Genomic DNA, 23,143 nt, shown 5'->3' with positions numbered 1-23,143 from the left:
AGACATTGCTAACGTCTAATACGTTTAGAGATAACGTTAGTTATGGGTAAAGTTAACGTTAGCTTAATGCAACGTGTTAGCAATGCTGTACAAAAATACGCTATTTACATTTACATAATGTTATGGTTTGTAAACAACCCCAACAGCACGGCACAGACAGGTAGTTCAGAGTTAGCCAAAAACCAGGGCGTATTTATTTTTCAAAACAGAAATGAGCGAAAACAACAAAAAGCACAAGGGGAGAAAATGTTCTTGGCAGAGTTGTCTGCGGCTCTGCAGCTCGTCTTCAGAGCAGAGACGGCACTGTGGCGTTGCGCCTCTGACTCTGCGGCTCTGCAGCTACTTGACGATCCACTCGGGAAAACAGAGAGAGAGATAATGTCAACAAGACGAGCGAACAGAATACAATGCAGTCCAGAATTGTTTAGCTGAGTCAGTAACAACAACAAGCGGCTCCTCTTCAGTGTTACCCAAACAAACAAAAAACAGAAAGGTCCCGAGTCCAGGAAAATGCGAGAAAAACAGAGTATCCAAAAAAAGTACGTTCCAAAAACTCACCAAGGCGCAATTGTGCAAAGCGGTCTATGAGGCAGAGATCCAACGGATGGCAGAGAAAAGCAACAGCGGCGACTTCATAGACGTCCTGGAGAGAAACAGACGAGGAACAACACGGGAGCAGAACAAGCAGCAGCCAGTGGTAATCCAAAACGACCCCGACACAGAACGTTAGGAACACCAGAGTATATAAAGGGCTCCACCGAGCTGATTAGAACTCACTTCAGGTGCGCAAGGGTAATTGGTACCTTGAAGCGTGCGGAATCGGACCAATCCTCACACATTAACTATTTACATTAACCCCAGGCAGCAAAAAGAATCTGATCAGATGATGTTAACTAACGTTAGGTATTTTAGATTTCACTGATAACTAGTTAGCTTGGTATCAACGCAACTGTCAATGGCTGTGACGTGTATTAGGCGACAGCACTGAATGACAGGCGTTCTACTGGCCACTTTAGTTTTCGTTTTTGAGGACTGCATACTTTTTTTGCAAACCAAGATAATATACTTTATACTTAGAGCACATGCATAAGCCTGGTTTCTTTTGAAAGATAACATTCTGGAGGTTCAGATACAATAAGGAAAGATCACTTTTAGTGCTAATGAAATAGAGTAACATAGGTCTGAACTTGAGTTGAACTTGAACTTGTGTACTCATGTTTTTGATTGACGGAGCTAGAGCCCCAGGAGTCGGGGGTGGTAATCTGACTCTGCAGTGTACTTTGGTGCACGCCTCACATATCGGCATGTAACTCGAGAACCACTGAACGGATTTTGTCGCCTGAAATGGGAATCGACAGGCAACAAATAGGGCTTTAATGATCTATATATATATATATTGTATTTAAAGAAATGCACACCTGAGCCGCTAGAGGTTGGCAAAGTGGCGCATCACGAATCGTCCTCAAGAGGGCCCACATGTGGGCCGTTGCATGTTAAGAGGTAAGAGAAGATAAAATATTAATAATAATAATAATAATAATAATAATAATAATAATAATAATAATAATAATAACAGATGACAATCTGCTCTAGATTTGCCTAATCATTCTTCTTTTAATGTTCTTCTTTTAATGTGCAATACAAATGAGTCCCAATACAAGTTTTTTATTACTTTGAACATGATGCAATCTTTTCATGCACTGATGTGCCAACTCTGTCAGTTACCTAACAAGGCAGAAGGGTTGGAACATTATGGGAAATGCGCTTACCATATTCTCCAGAGTCAGACAAGAAGATAGATACCAATTTCCTCTCTCTTTGTGCTAAGCTAGGTTAGCTTCCAGCTGGATAGCTTTCTACTGAACCCCCTCTACCTGAACTCATCACCCCTCAATCCTCCTCACGATATCTCCGCTCTGGCCAGACAAACCTCCTCCAGCGCCCAAGGACCAAACTCCACACCATGGGAGATCAGGCTTTCTGCTCATCTGCTCCCAGTCTGTGGAATGCTCTCCCTGACCACCTGAGAGCACCACAGACTGTGGATGCTTTTAAAAAGGGCCTCATAACACATCTTTTTAATAGAGCCTTTTGTTGATTTTTATCTAGTTTTAGCTCCACACATTTTATGTTCTTTTACAGTTTTAGCCCTTCTTATTTTATGTTCTTTACTATTTGACTAGTTTTTTTTTTTTTTTTTTTTTTTTTTTTTTACTCCTTACTAGTTTTAGTCTTGCTTATTTTATATTCTTTTTTTACTCTCTTGCTAGTTTTTATGTTCTTTTACACTGTAGCGTGTTGAGATTTGTTCCACAATTATAAAGCACCTCTACAAATCAAATATATTATTATTATTATTATTATTATTATTATTATTATTATTATTATTATTATTATTATTATTATTATTATTATTATTATTATTATTATTATTATTATTATTATTATTATTATTATTATTATTATTATTATTATTATTATTATTATTATTATTATTATTATTATTATTATTATTATTATTATTATTATTATTATTATTATTATTATTATTAACGCACATAGAGAAAATTGGTATCTATCTTCTTGTCTGACTCTGGAAAAGATCGTAAGCCCATTTCCCACAATATTGCCCCTTTAAGTTACTTGATGTATAACAGCTTAGTTCAGTAGTTTCAAGCTGGAGCCTCAAAGCCGCAGCGTTCCCTGCAGGTGAGAACCTTGTGACGGATCCGTCGAAGCGGGCAGCCTAGAGACGCAGCTGCCGGTGAGCTGAGTCACTCAATGAGCTGCAAGTCGAGAGGTTAACCCTTTCACTACCACACTATGTAGTGTGGTAGTGAAAGGGTTAACCATCTGTAGTGTGGTACACAGTACATTTCGCAGAGTAAATTTTACTCAAACTGAGTCCATTTGAGCCCAAGTGAGTACAAGTTTACTCAGTTTGAGTCAAATGTAGGCCTACTCAGTTTGAGTAAAATGTACTCAGCGAAATGTACTGTGTAGTGAAAGGGTTAACCTTCTGTAGTGTGGTAGTGAAAGGGTTAACCAGTTGTTGTGTGAAAGGGTTAACCTTCTGTATTGTCGCAGTGAAAGGGTTAACCTGGTAGTGTGGTAGTGAAATGGTTAAAGGGTAAAGCCTTTTTGCAGGGGTCCCCGTGGGCCCCTGATGGAAGTCAGTGCAGTAGGGACCCACTTTGGGGATTGCCACTTACATTGTCTATAGTCTTATTTTGGAGTAAGAACATAAATATGCAGATTACAATACTGTAACATACCTATTATTATTTGTTTATTGTAATTGTAAAAAGTAAAAGTAAACGTTTATTATTTACAGTAATGGTACCAAACGTTTAAATCGTGGCTATATCAGTGTCTAAACTGTGTAGGATATGGCCCACGTATGTGACATGAACATGACCCATAAATAAAGTAATTAATTCATATTAAATTCCCACTCTTCTGGTTAATCTCAGTCCAGAGATATACAGTGGAGGATTAACCCACCTAAACTCAGTTTACCCAACGTTGTATAGAGTTCACCCCTTTCAAGAAGATATTATTTATATTGATTTATTTATATTCCAAGTATGGACTAGATATTCGTAAATAAGTTGGGATTGATGCACGTTATTAAAACCGATTATTAAGGGTATATTTTAATCTCACCACTGCATCACTGTCCCAATTATTATTGTTTGTTACCGTAAAGCCAGCGTCATCGTTAATAATATAATGACATTGTGAGAACGCGCTATATTAAATCACCATCCCAACTATATACCTTCCTACCGCTAGACAATGATATGCTGCCGTATGCCGTATCAAATCTTGGTGGGATATTATTATAGTTCCCTCAGGCTGAAGTTCACTAGAGGTGGAATAAATTGCCATCTTTTCCGATGTGATTTCACTGAAAAAGTTAGTACTGGTTAATTGTATTGGCCTCCTCCCGTTATTGTAGCCTTCAGCACCACGGACAGCGCACAATGATGCTTCTCGCCTCGTTCTGTTTGCAGCGGGGTTTTCCTCCTTTTTTATTTTTTATACTTCGTAGATTATACTGGTGAGGCAACAGGCCTGTGGGCTATTGGTCCATAGCTATCCCCGCCCTGCCTCTAGCAAAAAAAACAATTTAATTTGGAGACTTGGACGACTGCAGATTACTCTTCACAAGGGGACAAAAACTTTTGGATATGAGGGCGCTTCTACCAGTAAATGCTGTGGGCGGGCAGTGAGCGGTCACGAAGAAGAAGGAGGACCACTGGGCTATATCCTTAAATTGGATATCCACTGTCGGTGCTGCAGAAAGAACGCGTTAAATATTTATATATTCCTCAAGCAGTGGCAATGCGAGAGAGACGTAGCGCCGAAGATCACCCTTTTGAACAGCAGTCACTGGCATATAATGTCACAATCTGAGAGCGCTTCGACAGTGTCTTACGAGGAGGACAAAGGAGGATGAAGGAGGGAGAGGGATCGAGAGTGGCAGAGGTGGATTATAATGAAGTTGAGTGGCAAGGGCTTGTGTGCCGTCGTATCCAGCACCCTCCTCTTCGTGTGCGCCGTGGGCGAAGTTGTCGTCGGATTAAAATGCATCTCGTTGGGCTCTTTGGTGAAAGTGCATTTCCACCTCGGTGCTGCGGCCGGGGCATTCTACTCCGGGATACTTGTGGGCATCGGGCAGGTGCTCCTGGGTTTTGGGTTGCTTTGTTGCACAGGGAAGCCGGGCTGTCGGAATTTCCTTCTTGTCGGTGTTGTGGTGTTCTTGTTGGGAGTTCTCACCGCCTTCTCCGGCGCGGTGGTGGACGGGGACACCGTATCTCTGGTGGAGCGGAAATATACTCATTATTGCCGTCACTCTGTGGTTGTAAACCCCAACTGCGAGCAGCTGAAGGCTTATCAGAGAAGTCTGGTGATCTCGACTGTTCTTAACACATTGGAATGCCTCCTCGGGCTAATGAACCTGGTGGTCATCAAAAGGTATAAAACTGCGCAATTTTACAGACACAGGCAATCTCAGAGGCAAAGTAACGGGGCGATCATTTTCAATGAGGAGCGCGACTTTTCCTCGGCTGAATTTCAACCGGTTTCTTACATCAATTTGGGTGTTTTTCACGTGTTCGACGAGGCGGGCGCTGAAGTGCAATGCGGGGGACACCCGTCAATCGAGCTCCCGGGCTACTCTCCCTCTGATCCCGAGCTGAACCACAGCTACCCGTTCTCGTACCCGCTCCCCAGTGAACTACCGCCCGCATACGAGGAAATTTTCCCCGGGGATCCACGCAACGTATAGCCGCTCTGGACAAAGACCCAGCAGCAGCGCTTTATTACGCCCCGCTGTGCGACAATCACTAACTATTTATTCTTAAAGAATTCCCCCCAAAACAGTAAGTTAAACAACAGAACAATAACATAATTTTAATTCAAAGCGTTCCTCCTCATCCTATATAGTATTTTCTTACACCGTTTGCCTGAGTTATTATCGGTAGCTTATTGTAGACCACCAATCAAACTGATGTAAATTAACAGAAGTGAAATTGGCCCATGGCAGGCTTTATATAAAGGCAACATCTATGGCTGATTAATATCATAACCAGCTTGCTAATATTCATAAAGCAGCATTTGTGTTTTGAATGTTTGCTGTTATATTTTTTACATGTGAATAAAGAGTGTATTTATCCCCAGCTCATGTTCGAAAGGCGGAAATCCTGTTGATATCTGCTGTTGAAGTCACATCTTGCTCAACTGTAGCTGTTCATATAGGTTTACCCAACTATTGTGTCAATGTGATATGTTGTTGCCCTATATGGAATTGGCTTTTCATTCTGTTGTAGAATGCGTTTCTAACATTAACAGTTCATCCGCAGTTAAGATCGCCTATATATCTATCTATCTCAAATGAGGGGCAGTTCAATTGCTATGTTCTGATTCAGAGGTCAAGCCTCCATGCAAATATCACGAGTTGTTATGCAGCCTAATTAAAAAAGACTCCAAAAACACTAAGCACTGAGTGATGGTGCTTCACACGTTTTGTTTTATCCAGGGCAACCAAACAGATGGTATATCCTGAAACATTTATGGGGCTAAATTGAGTCGTCCGGGTTCGATGGTACATCAAACATCCCAGCCAGCATATTAATCATGAGGTCCTGGTGTGATCAGGTGGAAGTGGGTGGGGTCAGGCTGGCTTGACAGAGGGGTTGTGAGGACAAAAGGGCTACAAGCAGTGTAGAAAAGGGAGGGAAGGGGTTACCCACTGTTTGAAGTCCCCATGCCCTCCCCTGACACTCTGCAGTGTTTCTTTTTCTAGGTTAAGGGATGGTTCAGTACAGACTCACATTGCTTCACACTTAGACAGTTAAACACACCCACATGGAGCTGTCAAGTGCAAAACAAGTTTTCTACGCTGACCACTGGGCAGCTCCACTGGAACAGCTGGGGTTAACTACGCTGACCACTGGGCAGCTCCACTGGAACAGCTGGGGTTAACTACACTGACCACTGGGCAGCTCCACTGGAACAGCTGGGTATTAACTACGCTGACCACTGAGCTGCTCCACTGGAACAGCTGGGGTTAACTACGCTGACCACTGAGCTGCTCCACTGGAACAGCTGGGGTTAACTACGCTGACCACTGAGCAGCTCCACTGGAACAGCTGGGGTTAACTACGCTGACCACTGGGCAGCTCCACTGGAACAGCTGGGTATTAACTACGCTGACCACTGGGCAGCTCCACTGGAACAGCTGGGGTTAACTATGCCTACCACTGGGCAGCTCCACTGGAACAGCTGGGGTTAACTACGCTGACCACTGGGCAGCTCCACTGGAACAGCTGGGTATTAACTACGCTGACCACTGAGCTGCTCCACTGGAACAGCTGGGGTTAACTATGCTGACCACTGGGCAGCTCCACTGGAACAGCTGGGGTTAACTACGCTGACCACTGAGCTGCTCCACTGGAACAGCTGGGGTTAACTACGCTGACCACTGAGCTGCTCCACTGGAACAGCTGGGGGTTAACTACGCTGACCACTGAGCTGCGCCACTGGAACAGCTGGGGTTAACTATGCTGACCACTGGGCAGCTCAACTGGAACAGCTGGGGTTAACTACGCTGACCACTGGGCAGCTCCACTGGAACAGCTGGGGTTAACTACGCTGACCACTGGGCAGCTCAACTGGAACAGCTGGGGTTAACTACGCTGACCACTGGGCAGCTCCACTGGAACAGCTGGGGTTAACTACGCTGACCACTGGGCAGCTCCACTGGAACAGCTGGGGTTAACTACGCTGACCACTGGGCAGCTCCACTGGAACAGCTGGGGGTTAACTACGCTGACCACTGGGCAGCTCCACTGGAACAGCTGGGGGTTAACTACGCTGACCACTGGGCAGCTCAACTGGAACAGCTGGAGGTTAATTACCTTGCTCAAGGGCACCATGGCAGTAAGGAGGGGAGGATCACTCTCATTTCCCCCATAGAAATGTCTCCAGCTGATCTTGCCATTACACCCCCCCCCCCAATGTATGGCCCTTCAACACCCTTTGTGCTACAAATACTGTACATGATAGAATCTGAAGGATGACTATTTTTCAGAGATAGTAAAAGACTCCTAAAAGCTAAGCATCTCAAACTGTCTCCATGTTCTATTCCCTGTTATGACACAACCCAACCTAGCTGGACATGAAACAGGCTGTCTCTCCCTGTTCCCTCCCCTAAATGCCTGCCGTTGATAAAAAAAAAATCCACAAAGGAGTCGATCAGTGACCTGCCAAGCAAAACAAACATGGCCTGAAGGGAGTCCTAAAAGACTCACGAGGGGTACCCAACTAAGATATCCCCTTAGAGGGTTTTCCAAAAACAAAAACTGAAATAAATACTCACATTGCCACACACACACACTCTCTCCAATAAGAACACATGTCAAGCAGGAAATCAATACAGAGAAAAGGGGAATTCAGCAACCCATTCAAAAATCTGAAACAGGTGTGTGCCCTTGTTGGAAGCAACTATCAAGAGTGAAGCAGTGGGCCAGGAGGCTGTCCAGCACAGTTGTAGTGCCTCAACAAGAGCCCACAGGAGGGGTTAGAGACTGACACCCACGGCAGATGAAAACCCCCTCTTGTGACATCAAATTGTTGTACAAACCCATGCTCATCAGATCGCTTTCTTCGTATACCTATGAATCCTGCAATCCAGCAATTAAACAAGCAAAATCCTCTATAAACCATCAACACATTGGTCTACAAATGTTATATAGAACATTATATAATGGATCACATATGTACATATAAATGTAAAACAAATTCTAGACCTATAGCATTTGGAAACTATGAACAGTTTATTACCGTTTTCTTAAAATGGTTGTAACTACAAATGTCCTTGTGAGCATTCATAATACAGTTTTAACACATTTTAAGTATTAGTAGTGCATTAAAGGCTTTATCAAAGCTGTTATATGTACGATTTCTGATCATTTTAAATGAGGACCATGTAAACATTAAGAATCATTTAATTGAATTGGAATGAGGAGGACCATGATGTACACATTGTGTTCATTAAGTAATCCATTTGAGCTCCTCTGATTGGTTAGAAGCCTCTCTGTGAAAACTTAGAATGGAATATCTCTGCACTGCTGCTATGCTGATCATTGAAACACACATACTGTGTGTCGGTATTTCCATGTTAAGATAATGTTTTGGAGCAAAATTCTAACACTATAGAAAACATGTGTAAATCATTAATGCCTTATAAAGCCTTTATTGATATGTTATAACTATTTGAGGTCAGTACTTTAGAATAAGTTATACATTTTTTTAAACAAGTTAGTCTATAGAGATCTTATTCAAGGGTTCACAGCAATTTGTACCTGTCTTATATTTATTTATTTTATTTGTTATTTTATTTTTTATTTATCGGTCATGAAGCCCAGTAAAGTAGACTGTTGAAATCAACAAGACAGCTAATTTTACATTTGTAAATACGAAATAACTGCACCTTTTCAGAGTTGCTAACTACACTAAAAGCATTTGTTGTGTAACAGTAGGGTCACACCACGGGCCTCAATTATAAAAATTACTTTGCATTCCATCCATTCCCGACTAGATCATAAATGCATTCTGTGCTCATGCATTATTTATTAAACGAACTGCACTCAGACAAATAAGCATGTCAAGTAAGGCTGCACTTTCCCACATCGAGTTTAAAGAGGAAATCTAATCCGAAAATAGACTTCACATACTGTTGCTGTCGGATGAAAGCCACTTATCTCCTCATTATCTTTTTATCTTTTTTTTTTACTGGGAATGAATGTTTACATGGTTTCTATCATATGAGCCAGTTTCATGACCCCTAAGGACTTATGAAACACACTGAAAACTCAATGTATGACTTTAAAAATACATGGATGTCATACATCTGAAAATTAGGCTGTTTTTCAGAATTTCTGAAAAGATAACTTTTTGGAGTTAAGTGGTTTTGATTTGAAAGCGATGATATGATATTTATACAATACTGTGCAGCTCAGTTTTGATGTGTGAATATGAATAAGTCTCTCCTTAAGCATCATACCAGTCCTTTCGACATGTGGGTCATTCTTGCCTTGATAGAAAAATCAAGGCATCCTTCCCTTTTCATAATCTTTTACTGTTTACTGCAGATTCACCAGTGATATAGGCTTACATTGTTCTTAAACACATAATGACATAAACCCACAAAAGTCAAAACATTTGACTAAAATGCCATGCTAACATCTAAGGTGCATTAGTTTTCCTAAGGATATTTATTTTTTCCCCTGAGAAGTTGCTCTATTGTGTCTTAACACTGTCTAAAAAGGAAGAAGAGGAATTCTTCCTCAGATACTGTATTATATGATATCACAAAGGCAAAACCTTTAAAAAAAAAGTGACATGTGAGATGTCAGCATGTAATTCTGGTCAGGTGTGGTGCCTGTCTTCAGTTTATAATGTTTAGCTGGAGGGGGTGGTTCTGGGATGCTGGAACTAACTGTTGAGCCTCCCAGAGGTGTCATGGGCCTAACTTGATAACCCTGGTGATATGCTGGCTCTCACTGCCTATCTATCTACACGTTGAGTTGTGGTGGCAGTTAGGGGCCATGTGAGGGTACAGTATGTAGTATAGGCATTGTCAGTACCTGAAGCTCACATCAAAGGGGCACGGGTCTGTTGAAGTTGGTAATGCTATTTGGGGGCCATTATGTGCCACAAAATACATAGTGTGTAATTCCATAGTATAATTAAAACTATTTCATTGAGTGCTTATCATTATCATTAGGACACAAGTACCTTGTGTTTTATTATAAATACTGTAATATTTACATTTCAGATATACTGAAAGTCAATGGCGGTAGTGAATCGGCAGAAAATTAAACCACCAAATTCTTTAATAACGGTAAAAGATTATGAAAAAAGAAGGGCGCCTTGATTTTTGTATCAAGACAAGAATTACTTGTCAAAAGACTGGTATGATCTTTGATGCTGAACACAAGAGACACAAGACACCGGATGTAGCTGCTCCACAGCGGGCAGTGGAACAAGTCGTAGGACAGTGGTTCTAAACCTTTTTTGGGTCAATGCAACTTTATCTGATGTTCCATAAGCCCCCCCCCCCCCCCCCCCAACCCTCTACACCCACTGGTGATTTTACTGGGATATGGCTAGCTACATGCTCTGATTCAGAGCTGTAAGGCGCTACATTTGGATGCAATATCTCAAACAAACAAACATTATGATCCCACAAAATCAGTCACTCATTTAATAGTCAATGGACCAACTCCAGAATGTGTCACTTGATGTCGTCTCAAATTCTCAAGTCTCGATGCTCTGGTCTCCAGCTTAGGGGGACGGTTGTTTATGTTTATAGATCTTGACTGGAACACCACAATGTACATTCTCGTCTAACTCTGCATTGAGAACTTGCCACTTTCTTCTAATGCTCCCCAGGAAGGGCATATTGATCTTGAATTGGTACTTAATGCAAGTAAAACTAAATGCATGCGGTTTACTCGAGCCCGAGATATTGAATATAATGGTTTGCATATATCCACTGTAAGTGGTTCTAGCATTTTGAGAGTCACTGAGTATAATCATCTTGGCGTCTGGATCGATTAGAATTCTTAATTTAAATACTATATAAACAACCTTGCCAAAAGGCTGTGACAGGAAATTGGCTTCTTGTACAGAAACAGAACCAGCTTTCCTTTGATTAGTAGGTAGAGGATCATTGGAGCAGTTTTCCTATCAGTTTTGGACTATGGTGATAGTGGATTTATACACATGCTGCTGCTTCCACTCTGAAAACACTTGACTTGGTCTATCACTCTGCCCTCAGATTCATTACTGATGACAGGTATGACACTAACTAAAATTGTTTAGTTGATCTTCGCTTGAAGAGAGGTGAAATAAACATTATTTGTTTATTTACAAAGCCCTTATTGGTAAGCTACCACCTTCAGTTCAGTTCAGTTCAGTTCAGAGTTTTTATTTGCCACATGGAATAATACAATCATAGTTTCTTCATTAAAAAAAAATCATAAATAGCCATTCCATGGACAAAAGGAGCAGGAAGAAGAATAAATCTTATTGTTACCTGCCCCTTATTCCTAAACTAACATGTATTTTCTTAATGGTCGGCGTATAACCTTATTTACACAAATAATCATTTATACCATTATAAAAGAAACACAATCCATAGTTAAACAAGAAACATTTAAATAATAATAATAATGATAAAGAATAAAGAAGAAAAGAAAGAGAAGAGAAAAAAAAAAGAAAAGATCTCACTATTCAGATCACATTTTGATTTTCATACTGACTAAATTTTTTTTTTTTATACATTTTTTTGAATTGATAAACACTGTTACATCCCTTAAGCTCGCTATGGAGAGAATTCCATAACTTTACACCAATAACTGAAGGACACATCTGTTTAAGTGTGGTACGTGCAAACTGATGTTTAAAATTGTATTTTCTCCTACTAAACTCACTTTCTAAATGAAAAAGATTTTGTAGTTTTTCTGGCAGTGTATTATTTCTTGCCCTAAACATAATTAACATTGTTTGAAACTTAACCATGTCTTCAAGTTTAATTATTCTAGATTTAATAAATAATATATTTGTGTGTTCTCGATAACTCACTTTATGTGTGATTCGTACAGCCCTCTTCTGTAGTATATATAATGGTTTTATATTTGTCCCATAAGTATTCCCCCATACTTCAACACAATAACTGATATAAGGTGAGATGAGTGAGCAGTAGAGTGTTCTCATTGCCTCATACTCTAACACATCCTTTACTTTATTCATAACAAAAATACTCTTGGACATCTTTTTTTTAACGTGTGCTATGTGCGATTTCCATGTTAATTTATCATCCATAATCACACCAAGAAAACGAAATTCACTAACTCTCTCTATATCAGCTCCATCTATGGTCAGTACTATATTTTCATCTAGTTTTTGTTTGCCAAAAATCATAAATTTAGTTTTTTTCAGATTCAGTGATAGCTTATTTACATCAAACCATTTCTTTAGCTTTGTCATTTCATACACAATATATTCAGCTAGTTCCTTTAAATTATTTCCAGAACACAAAAAATTTGTATCATCAGCAAACAAGACAAACTGTAATAGTTTTGAAACATCACAAATATCATTAATATATAAAAGAAAGAGTTTGGGCCCCAAAACCGAACCTTGCGGTACCCCACATTCAATCTTCATGAGCTCAGATTTGACATCTGCCAACTGCACATATTGTTGCCTATTGTGGAGATAACTACTCAACCATTCAAGAACCATTCCTCTCACACCATATGAACGTAATTTAGAAATTAGAATATTATGATCTAAGGTATCAAATGCCTTTTTTAAATCAATAAACACCCCTATTGTTAATTTCCTTTTATCTGTTGCTGTTGTTATTTCTTCAATAATATTCATTAAGGCAGTCGCTGTTGATCTGTTTTGCCTAAAGCCATACTGGCTTTCGCTCAGCAGTTTGTTCTTTTCCACAAAACCATCTAACTTATGCGAAAACAGTTTTTCAAGCACTTTCGAGAACTGTGAGAGCAATGACACTGGTCTATAGTTAGTGAAGCTGTGCTTATCTCCTACTTTGTAAAGTGGGATCACTTTTGCTACCTTCATCCTGTCTGGAAAAATACCTGTCTGAAAAGAAAGATTACAAATATAACAGAGAGGTTTGATTATACAATCAATTGTCTTCTTCACTATAATCATATCTATCCCATCACTGTCAATGGATGTTTTATTCTTTGACTTTAATACAATGGACATGATTTCTGCTTCACTGACATTTCCTAAAAACATAGACTGCAGTACTTTACTATCTCCTCTCCATCCTTCCTGTAATGGTTCATCGTGTTTTTGAATGGCATCTGCCAAATTTGGCCCCACATTCACAAAAAAAGAGTTGAATTCATTAACCACCTCATTCATGTTTTTTATAGTCTTACTATTACTAATGAAATGGCTAGGCATTTTTATGGACGCTGATTTATTTCCCATTACCTTATTTAGAATGTCCCATGTGCCCTTTATATTATTTTTATTTTCGCCTAACAATCTATTGTAATAATCTTTCTTGGCCCGTCTCATAATGAATACTAACTTATTCTTATACACTTTGTATTTAGTTTCAGCAGCCTTTTTTCTACATTTGATAAAATCTCTATACAGTTTGTTTTTCTTTTTACATGCATTCTCTAACCCCTTTGTTATCCATGGTTTTCTATTGTCATTACTTCTTTTTCTATTGTCATTACTTCTTCTTCTACCTCACATCACAATGTTGCTGGATTGGAACTGTGGAACCTATTTGACTTGTTTAAATTTTTTATTTATTTATTTAACCTTTATTTAACCAGAAAAGTTTCATTGAGATTAAAAATCTCTTTTACAAGAGCGTCCTGGCCAAGATAGGTAGCAGCACAGTTACAATTTCAAGTTTACAGACAAAAACTATTTAAAAAAACAAACATATAGCAATTAAAACAAAAAACAAGGACAATTCACAGAACCATTCATAGTCATTCAAAACCTCTGCAGCCAGATGTGCTGGATTCCATATAACTTAGAAGTGTTTTAAAAGAAACCAGTGAGACCAGCTCATGCAAATTCCGGTGGTTTTGTAGCTGATTCCAGGTGGAGGGAGCTGCATACCTGAACGCCCTTTTTCCCAGTTCAGTACAGACCCGAGGGACAGTTAGTAAAAATAAGCCGTGGGAACGAAGACATAACTGCCCATACTTTTTTGGAGAATGTACATCTGTAGGTAAGTTGGCAGCAGTCCAAGGTGTCAGAGTATTAGAGTGATTATGGTAACCTGCAGTACGTCAGTGTGGTAACATAGCTGAATACGGGAGTGGGAGTTTTACGATGTTAGACTGATTTACGCTACTGACTGCATGTGGTTCTTTTGTACATGCTCAACAACGGAGATAAAGTATTACCTCAACTAAAGCTACCCCGACTGGACATTCCGTGTTTATTACATGGTGTCAGAAGTGGGCAATTTATTTTGCTAAGAGAGTGAATCATGGCGAAGTTTAGCCCACCAGAAAGTTTTTCTTTCGATAAACCAACGGAGTGGACAGACTGGAGGAGGCGGTTTGAGAGATATCAAACGGCTACAGAGCTCACTAAGAAGCCTGGTGATGTACAAGTTTCTGCTTTGATATACGCAATTGGGAGCGAAGCTGAAAATATTTTGAAATCGTTCACGTTTATTGAAGAGGCACACGCGAACAACTACAAGACAGTGTTGGAGAAATGTGACGGCTATTTCTTCCCTAAACTAAACGTGATTTATGAGCGTGCCGTATTTCACCAGAGAGTGCAACGGCCGGGAGAGCTGGCAGATACATTTATCAGAGCTCTCTACGATCTATCAGAACACTGGAGTTCGGTCAGTGTAGGGACGAAAACATCCGAGACCGGATCGTAGTGGGGATTCAGGATAAAGAACAGTCTTGTAAGTTGCAGCTGATGTCAGACAGATAAGCACTGCAGAGTGAATACTTCTTGGGATCAGTGAATGCAAACACTGGTAATGAGCAGTGGACAGTGCAGCTCCTCATCGGTGCAACACCAGTGCAGTTCAAAATGTATACTGGGGCAGATGCTAGTGTTATGTGCGAGGAGACTTTTAATGTGCTTATTCCAGAGAGGGAACTAAGGCAGACCAGCGTATCATTGAGCAGCCCAGGGGGTCAATTAGATTGTCAAGGACAATTCCAAGTTAGCACTGCATACAAGGACAAATCATACTCGTTCCCAGTGTTTGTCATCAGGGGAAAGTCTGTCAATAACTTACTCAGCCGGTCCACAGCAGCAGAGATGGGCCTCGTGAAACGGATCGAGGAGGTCCACGGTGCCTTTGGAGACCATGGCACACTAAAGACAGAGCCTGTAAAGATTAGGCTCAAGGACGACGCCACTCCATACGCGGTGCACACAGCACGCAGAGTCCCAATACCACTCATGCCCAAGGTCAGGGAGGAGCTTCGCCGCATGGAGGAGAACGGCATCATAGAGGTGGTAACCGAGCTAACGGACTGGTGTGCCCCCATGGTGCCTGTGCTCAAAAAGAATGGAAAGGTGCGTATATGTGTTGATCTTAAGAAGCTAAATGAACAGGTCAAGAGAGAGAGATTCATCCTACCTACACTGGAAGAGATCACAGCCAAGCTGAGTGGAGCAACAATGTTCTCCAGCCTCGATGCAGCCTCAGGGTTCTTCCAGATACCTCTGCACAGCGAGAGCACCCGGCTGACCACCTTCATCACTCCATTTGCCAGGTACTGTTTCCGGCGCCTACCGTTTGGAATAACAAGACGTTACCATTGACTGAAAGAAGGCTTGTTGTCTGGTCAATGTAACATAATAAGGAGACGGTAGCCAAAGTAACCAACAAAAGATATTTAATTAATAATTACCATGGTTTGTGAACAGAACGAAATATAAAATAATGACAAACAAAACACAGAACTGCACAGACAGGATCAGCATCAGACACAGGGAAAGACAGAACAGTTATACATGAGGGAGTGACAAGACGAGACACACCTGGGTTGATTACAAATGGGTACACCTGGGAGGGAAACGATAAGGACTACAAAATAACATAACACATCACACTGGGAACGCCTGATCAAGGCACACACAGACCCCACACATAACACCGCTGGAGATATTCCAAAGGAAAATGACAGAGACACTCCAAGGCCTGCAAGGCGTCGCCGTCTATATGGATGACATCATAGTGTATGGAAAAGATATGGAAGAACGTGACCTCTGCCTCCAGAAGGTCCTAGAGAGAGTTGAGTCTGCTGGGCTCAAGCTCAACAAGGACAAGTGCGTGCTCAGGCAGAAGCAGCTCCATTTCCTGGGGCAGGTGGTCGATGCCTCGGGCGTGCGGCCAGATCCAGCAAAGGTGCTGGCCATCCGGGAGCTCGCCACGCCCGAGAACGTGCACAAGCTCAAACGAGTCCTCTATCTGGGAAAATACGTGCCAAACCTGTCCACAGTGGGCCAGCCACTGTACGAGTTGCTCCAGTCCAAAACAGTCTGGACCTGGGGCCCAGCACAACAGACAGCTTTTGAGAAGTTGAAAGAGCTCCTGATGACATCGCCGGTGTTAACCTTCTATGACGTCAACAGACCCACTGCAGTCTCAGCTGACGCAAGCAGCTACGGGATCGGTGCTGTGCTGCTGCAGCTCCATGGAAGCCAGTCGCATACTGCTGATGCGGAAACTAGGTACATGCAAATTGAAAAAGAGTGTTTGGCGAGTGTCTGGGCCTGTGAGTTTGATAAATACCTCTACGGCCTCGAGAGTTTCAATCTAGTGATGGACCAAAAGCCCCTGGTCGCACTAATGAATAGTAAAGATTTGGACAACGTCCCACTAAGGTGCCAGAGACTTCTCATGCGGCTCATGCGCTTTAAGCCAGTGGCAGAGTATGCGCCTGGGAAGACCCTTGTAGTGGCAGACACACTGTCAAGGAGCCCCCTGAGTCACACAGAGAACCAGAAAGACACACACTCCGATGTGGAGTGCTACATCGCAGAATGATACCTCTACATCGCAGCTGTCATCGACAATGTGCCAGCTACTCCACAGAGGATGGACAGCATCCAAAAAGCTACAGCAGCTGATGAAAAGCTTCAGACAGTGATCAGGTACATCAGGTCAGGATGGCCTGAACACGTGAATACAGTACCAAGCGTCATAAGAGAGTACTTCCCTGCTAAAAGTGAACTTTCAGAGTATGACGGAATGGTCATCAGAGGAAGCCGCATAGTGATACCAGGAACACTGAGGACAGACATCCTCGATAAAATCCATGATGGACATCAAGGGCTCTCAAAGTGTCGGGAGAGGGCAAACGCCTCTGTCTGGTGGCCGGGCTTTTCCTCGCAACTGAAACACAAGGTCTCGTGGTGTCAGTCCTGCTGTGAGCTGAGAAGAGCGCAGCAGAGGGAGCCGTTGATTTCTACTCCGCTCCCTGACAGACCATGGAAGCGTACTGTATAGCCCTAGATTTATGTGAGCATAACAAACAGAGCTACTGATCTCAGACTACTACTCTAGATATATAGAGGTACTGCACATGACAACGACAACCAGTCTCAAGTCGTCACCATGCAGCACCAGCTGAACTTCTATAGGTCGGAAAATGAGAACGACACTGCCTACACTCGAGAGGAACTTGCAGCCCTCATGGCCTGACAAGCGACAGATCAAGCAGAAGGACGAGGCTGAAAAGAAGAAGCAAGCCTTCTACTACAACCGAGGTCACGGGGCGAGACCCCTACCTCCACTACAGCCTGGTGGTAATGTCCTCACCAAGCTGGACCACCAGAAATCCTGGACAGCTCCTGCAGTAGTGACAGCAGGGAGTCATGGTATCCATAAACTTCAATCGGTTCGGATCCTTTGAATGAAATGAAAATGTAAACAAACACTGGCGTTAGCGTTAGAAAGTAGCACTGCGTTGCGTGAAATAACTGCGCCCGACAGGAGTGGTTCGGCAAAAAATAGTTCAGAGTATATTTGCTTAGAAAACGTAAATGTCGACTTCAATAATTTTTTATTTCTCCACGTGGTAAATACACAGGTCACAACATGTTTACAGGAACGTTTTGGAGTTGTATTTGGAGTGTATTTCGTGACTGTAGGGAGCTTCAGGGTAAAAGTCTGACCCACTTCCAGTGATGAAGCTAAGCTACGGTGCGGGCGTTCCCTAAGCCGAATGCATGCACAGAGACAAAAAAGGTATGTATCTTCTTGTCTAACTCCAGGGAAGATGTTAAATAAGCAAATTTCCCAAGATGTTGGAGTTTTCCTTTAAGGTTCCTCCAGCTTGTTCTGAGCTTGGAAGGTCTGCCTTTTCTGTTTATGCTCCTGACTCATAGAACATCCTTCAACACACTTTAAAGATCAATACTCTTCCAACTTATGCACAGTTCAAAACCATGATCAATAATCACTGTATATCAGTCTGTAACTGTTTTAGCAGATTTTCTTTGTTTGTATCTTATTATCTTGTGTTTCAGGTGATTTCCCCTGTTTTTATCTTGTGTTACTACTTTTGATTTTGTCTTATTTATTTGTCCGTTTACTACATCATTGCAAAAGAGGGCAAACGCAATGATCTTGGAGTTTTAAATAAAGGTTCGATGATCATTGTAGGATGGATTATTTTCTTTAGGTAATGCAAAACTAAAAACAAGACCAGGGATGTAGGTGGGTGTTCAGTAAATATAAATATGTATATAAATTCAGGAAATATGGAATATGGAAGGTAGTGTAGTGCAAATGTGCAGATGTGCAAATTAATGTTGTGCAAATAAATATGGAGGCTCATTCAGGAGCCGGATGGCTTGAGGCTTGAAGTTAAGTAGCTTGTCTTGAGCCTTTCTGTGTTTTGCCTTAAAAACAAGCACAACCTGGCCTTCAACCTCAAAGCCCTCAAAACCAATGCACTCATCGTGGACTTCAGAAAGACCAAAGCAAACGGGACAGAGGTTGAGTATGTTTCCAGCTCTCAAGTTTCTGGGTGTCCACATGTCAGAGGACCTCTCTTGGGCCCTCAACACATCAAGCCTGGTCAAGAATGTTCACCCTCTTCTTCCTGGGGAGACTGAGGAATTCTGTCTCCTCAAATGCTGGTGAACTTCTACACTGATAGAAAGCATCCTCACTAATTGCATCACAGTCTGATATGGCAACTTCTCTGCCTTGGAGCGGAAAGCACTGCAGAGGGTGGTGAAACGCATCACTGGTACAGCACTCCCTGCAACTGAGGCTGTCCAGCACACATGGCTGTCTGAGGAAGGCATCCAGCATTGTCAAGGACACTTCTCACCCCAACCACAGACAGTTTGCCCTCCTTACCCTCTGGGAAGCACAACACAACTCTCAGTTCCGGGACTAGCAGGCTCAGGAACAGCTTTCCCCCCCTCAGCTGTCAGCTTGCTGAACTCTGCACCAAGGTGACAGCCCTCCCCCCCACCCCCTGGACCCTCCACCCCCACTCAACTTACTCCAGAGACTGAACTTTGTTGACAATACTCAAGGCCAGGGGCGTATCTAGACCCAGCACTTCAGTAGGGCACAGAAGGGCACCAAAAACTATGAAGCCGGAAAAATTTGGCCGGTTTTGGCCGGTTTGTGGGCGAAAATGGGTGGATTTTGTAACTATTTTTTTTTTAACTTTATTTTGGTTTTAGGGTTAGGTTAGGGTTATGTTATTTAATTATTTTGGGGAGCCAGCCCCCCAAACTCCTGAAATGCATAGAAATCTATGAAATAAATAAAACAATCTGACATTTATATTAAAAAGAGCTAGCCACCCAAACCCCTAAAATACATAGAAATCTATGCATTTTGGAACAGTTACTATATATATAGTCAAGAAAGCATTTAGTCATACTTAAAGTTTAAAGTGCTTTACTTGCATTGAACATTGCATTGAACATTGAACATTGAGGAGACATCATTAGAAAGCACAATGTATGTTTCCATAGTTATGCAGATGACACACAATTGTACATCTCCGCTGAACCAAATGATCACACAGCTATAAACTCCATTTCCGCCTGTCTCTTAGCAATAAACAAATGGATGACGAACAACTTCCTAAAATTAAATGAGGGCAAAACTGAAATCCTACTAGTCGGTCCTATAACAAAAAGATAAATGTTACAGAGCAATATGGGGCAACTTACTCCTTGGATCAAACCCGAAGTTATAAGGAAGTAACCTACACTGGCTTCTGGTAACATTTAGAATTGATTTCAAGGTCCTCCTCCTTATATACAAAGTATAAACATTGCGATCATCTACTACTGGTCTATTGAAGGTTCCAAGCCACAGTCTAAAGAAAATCAGGGATGCAGCCTTTGCTAACTATGCACCAAAGTTATGGAACACACTACCTATGGACATTAGGGAAGCTAGATCTCTTAATATTTTCAGAAATAAGCTAAAAACGTACCTCTTCACCATAGCCTTCTAATACACCCCGCTGTTGATTGTACTGTAGCACTATTTTACTCTGGCCATTCTATTGCATAATTTTACTATCTATTCTACTATTCTATTATTGCACTGTATTATTGGTGTGCAAACCAGTCAACTTACAAAAAAGAACCTGTTGGAGGATTTCAACAAGATAAATGCAGTGTAAAATATTTCACTATAATATTTCAAAGCGAAGTAAAAAATATTATAATAATTATTTGATCATGTTAAGTGATCATTTGATCATGTTAAAAAAGGGAAAATAAAAAACATTTGTTAATTTTTTTTTTTTTTTTTTTTATATCACTGGGGCACAGATGATCATCAGTAGGGCACACACAAAGGGATAATGGCTTATAGCAGACTTAATGATTTTATAATATTTCAGAGAATGAAATAAAATGTTTATCATCAACTATCCAGTTAGTATTTATATTGTAACGTTTGGCCACTTTAAATCATTGAACGTAGAGAGAGAGAGAGAGAGAGAGAGAGAGAGAGAGAGAGAGAGAGAGAGAGAGAGAGAGAGAGAGAGAGCGCGCGTTTGAGCGTTCTGATGCTCCGTAGCTAACCACACCATGATGGCATTTTGTCAACACAGTTTGAACCTGGCTGGAGGAAGCGATATAAAGAAACAAATTGCCAATAAATGTGAAGTTATCTTTGAACCTGTTGTCAAGCGTCGTCAATATACCCCCCCCCCCCCTTTCCTCACTAGTGGAACTGGTGTTGCAGAGTCACGTTAGTTAGTTAGATACTGTAGTTTAGCGTTAGCTGAACGGCTAAGTGGCTGACGTTAGCCAGCAGCTACTAGCGTTAGCCAGTTGATCAATTCTATTCATGTCTCCTCGACTTCCACTGTTTGTTGATAACTGTGACGCGGCTCTCGCCTTCTGTACATTTGTTAATGATGAATAGGCTTCACTTCAGATTAGGGCACACAATAGCATCTGCAAATGATTTATAGATGTTTTATGAATGTCTTAACAAATCATTTGTTAAATATGAAAAGACAATCAAAGATGGCGCCGCTACGTCCGGCCGCCTGTCTGTGCGCTCCGTCGAGACTGTGCATACTTTTGTTAATATTTATAGTTTTAAGAGTTTTGTCTGTACCAACAGTAGGTGCATTTAATGTGTATGACCGTCAGTCACTTATAGACATTGGATTACGGGAAACTTACCGACTGGATTACTCTCTGGATCAGCTCTCTGAACCGCAACAATGGCCCGTTGAGATCTTGAGGACATCAGGACCGGATCTCGCCCCCAGGGACAAAGGACCCAGACGGCGAGGAAAGAGAGCTGGAGTCCGTAACAGGCTGAGAACCAGGCGGCACAGGACACCACTACCCAGTATATTGCTAGCCAATGTACAATCAATAGACAATAAACTAGACGACATCCGAGCAAGGATTCAATTCCAGAGAGACGTTAGGGACTGTAACGTTCTCTGCTTCATCGAGACGTGGCTGGCGCCAGAAGTCCCAGACCACGCCATCCAACCGGCCGATCATTTCTTCATTCACCGCAAGGATAGAACAGCAGAATCCGGTAAACAACGTGGAGGAGGTATTGCCTTCATGTTGAACAAAAATTGGAGTGACCCAACTAACGTGAAGGAACTATCCAACCACTGCTCCCCAGAACTGGAATATATAACCATCAAGTGTCGTCCTTTCTTCCTCCCGAGGGAGTTAACGGCGATCGTCCTGGTCGGAGTGTATATTCCACCGCAAGCTGAAGCCAGCAACAAGGTTGCGCTCTCCAGACTACACGACGAGGTAAATAGAATCCAAGAGGCGAATGTTAACGCCGCCATTTTAGTTCTGGGAGATTTCAATAGCGCCAATCTGAGAAAGGTATTGCCCGACTTCTATCAGCATGTGACTTGCAACACCAGAGGCGGTAACATCCTAGACCACTGTTACACGCAATTTAAAGGTGGCTACAAGGCTCATTCTGATAGTGGCTTCGGTAAGTCAGATCACGCATACATTTTTCTTACACCGAAGTACAGACAGAGAATTAAAAGTACTCCCGTGGTCTCGCGAGAGGTGCAGAAATGGGATGTGACGTCAGAGGATACGATCCGGTCAGTGTTTCACAACACAGACTGGAATGTGTTCCGCGACACAGATAACATTAATGCCTACACGGAGACAGTGCTGGACTATGTTTGTACTAGGGTGAAAGAAACAATCCCCACTACCAAAATGAAAGTTTACCCAAATCAAAAACCCTGGGTAGACAAATCCGTCCGTGAAGCTCTGAGAGAGCGCACCAAAGCATACAACGACGGCCTAGAGGCAGGCAACATGAATGACCACAAGGTGGCGCGATACAACGTAAGGAGGACTGTGTCAGAGGCCAAACGACGCTACAGGGATAAAATTGAACTCCAGTTTGAACAAGCTGACTCTAGAGCTATGTGGCAGGGGCTCAAAACGATGACAGACTACAAAGGCGCCTCCCTCAAACTGAACAGTGACATCTCCTTAGCAAATGACCTCAATACCTTCTATGCGAGGTTTGATGCTGGTAATAACAACACCAGCTCACAAGCCTCGGCAA

At 41.9% G+C, this 23,143-nt stretch overlaps 1 protein-coding gene across 1 annotated transcript; it reads left to right on the top strand.

Annotated features, from left to right (window-relative positions):
- Window positions 1-4,462: 4,462 nt before the first annotated feature.
- tmem271 (transmembrane protein 271) lies at window positions 4,463-5,684 on the top strand. The gene has a single exon (XM_084331639.1). The coding sequence runs from the start codon at window positions 4,502-4,504 to the stop codon at window positions 5,291-5,293; it is 792 nt and encodes a 263-aa protein (XP_084187765.1). The 5' UTR covers window positions 4,463-4,501; the 3' UTR covers window positions 5,294-5,684.
- Window positions 5,685-23,143: the final 17,459 nt, after the last annotated feature.

The sequence above is a fragment of the Notolepis coatsorum genome, assembly GCF_963971535.1.
Source record: "Notolepis coatsorum genome assembly, chromosome: 16".
NCBI classification, from domain to species: domain Eukaryota; kingdom Metazoa; phylum Chordata; class Actinopteri; order Aulopiformes; family Paralepididae; genus Notolepis; species Notolepis coatsorum.
This window is presented reverse-complemented; position numbering and strand designations above follow the sequence as displayed.

What these genes read in the sequence shown, in the direction of transcription:
- tmem271 (XM_084331639.1), top strand. Translation starts at nt 4,502, where the DNA reads ATGAAGTTGAGTGGCAAGGGCTTGTGTGCCGTCGTATCCAGCACCCTC.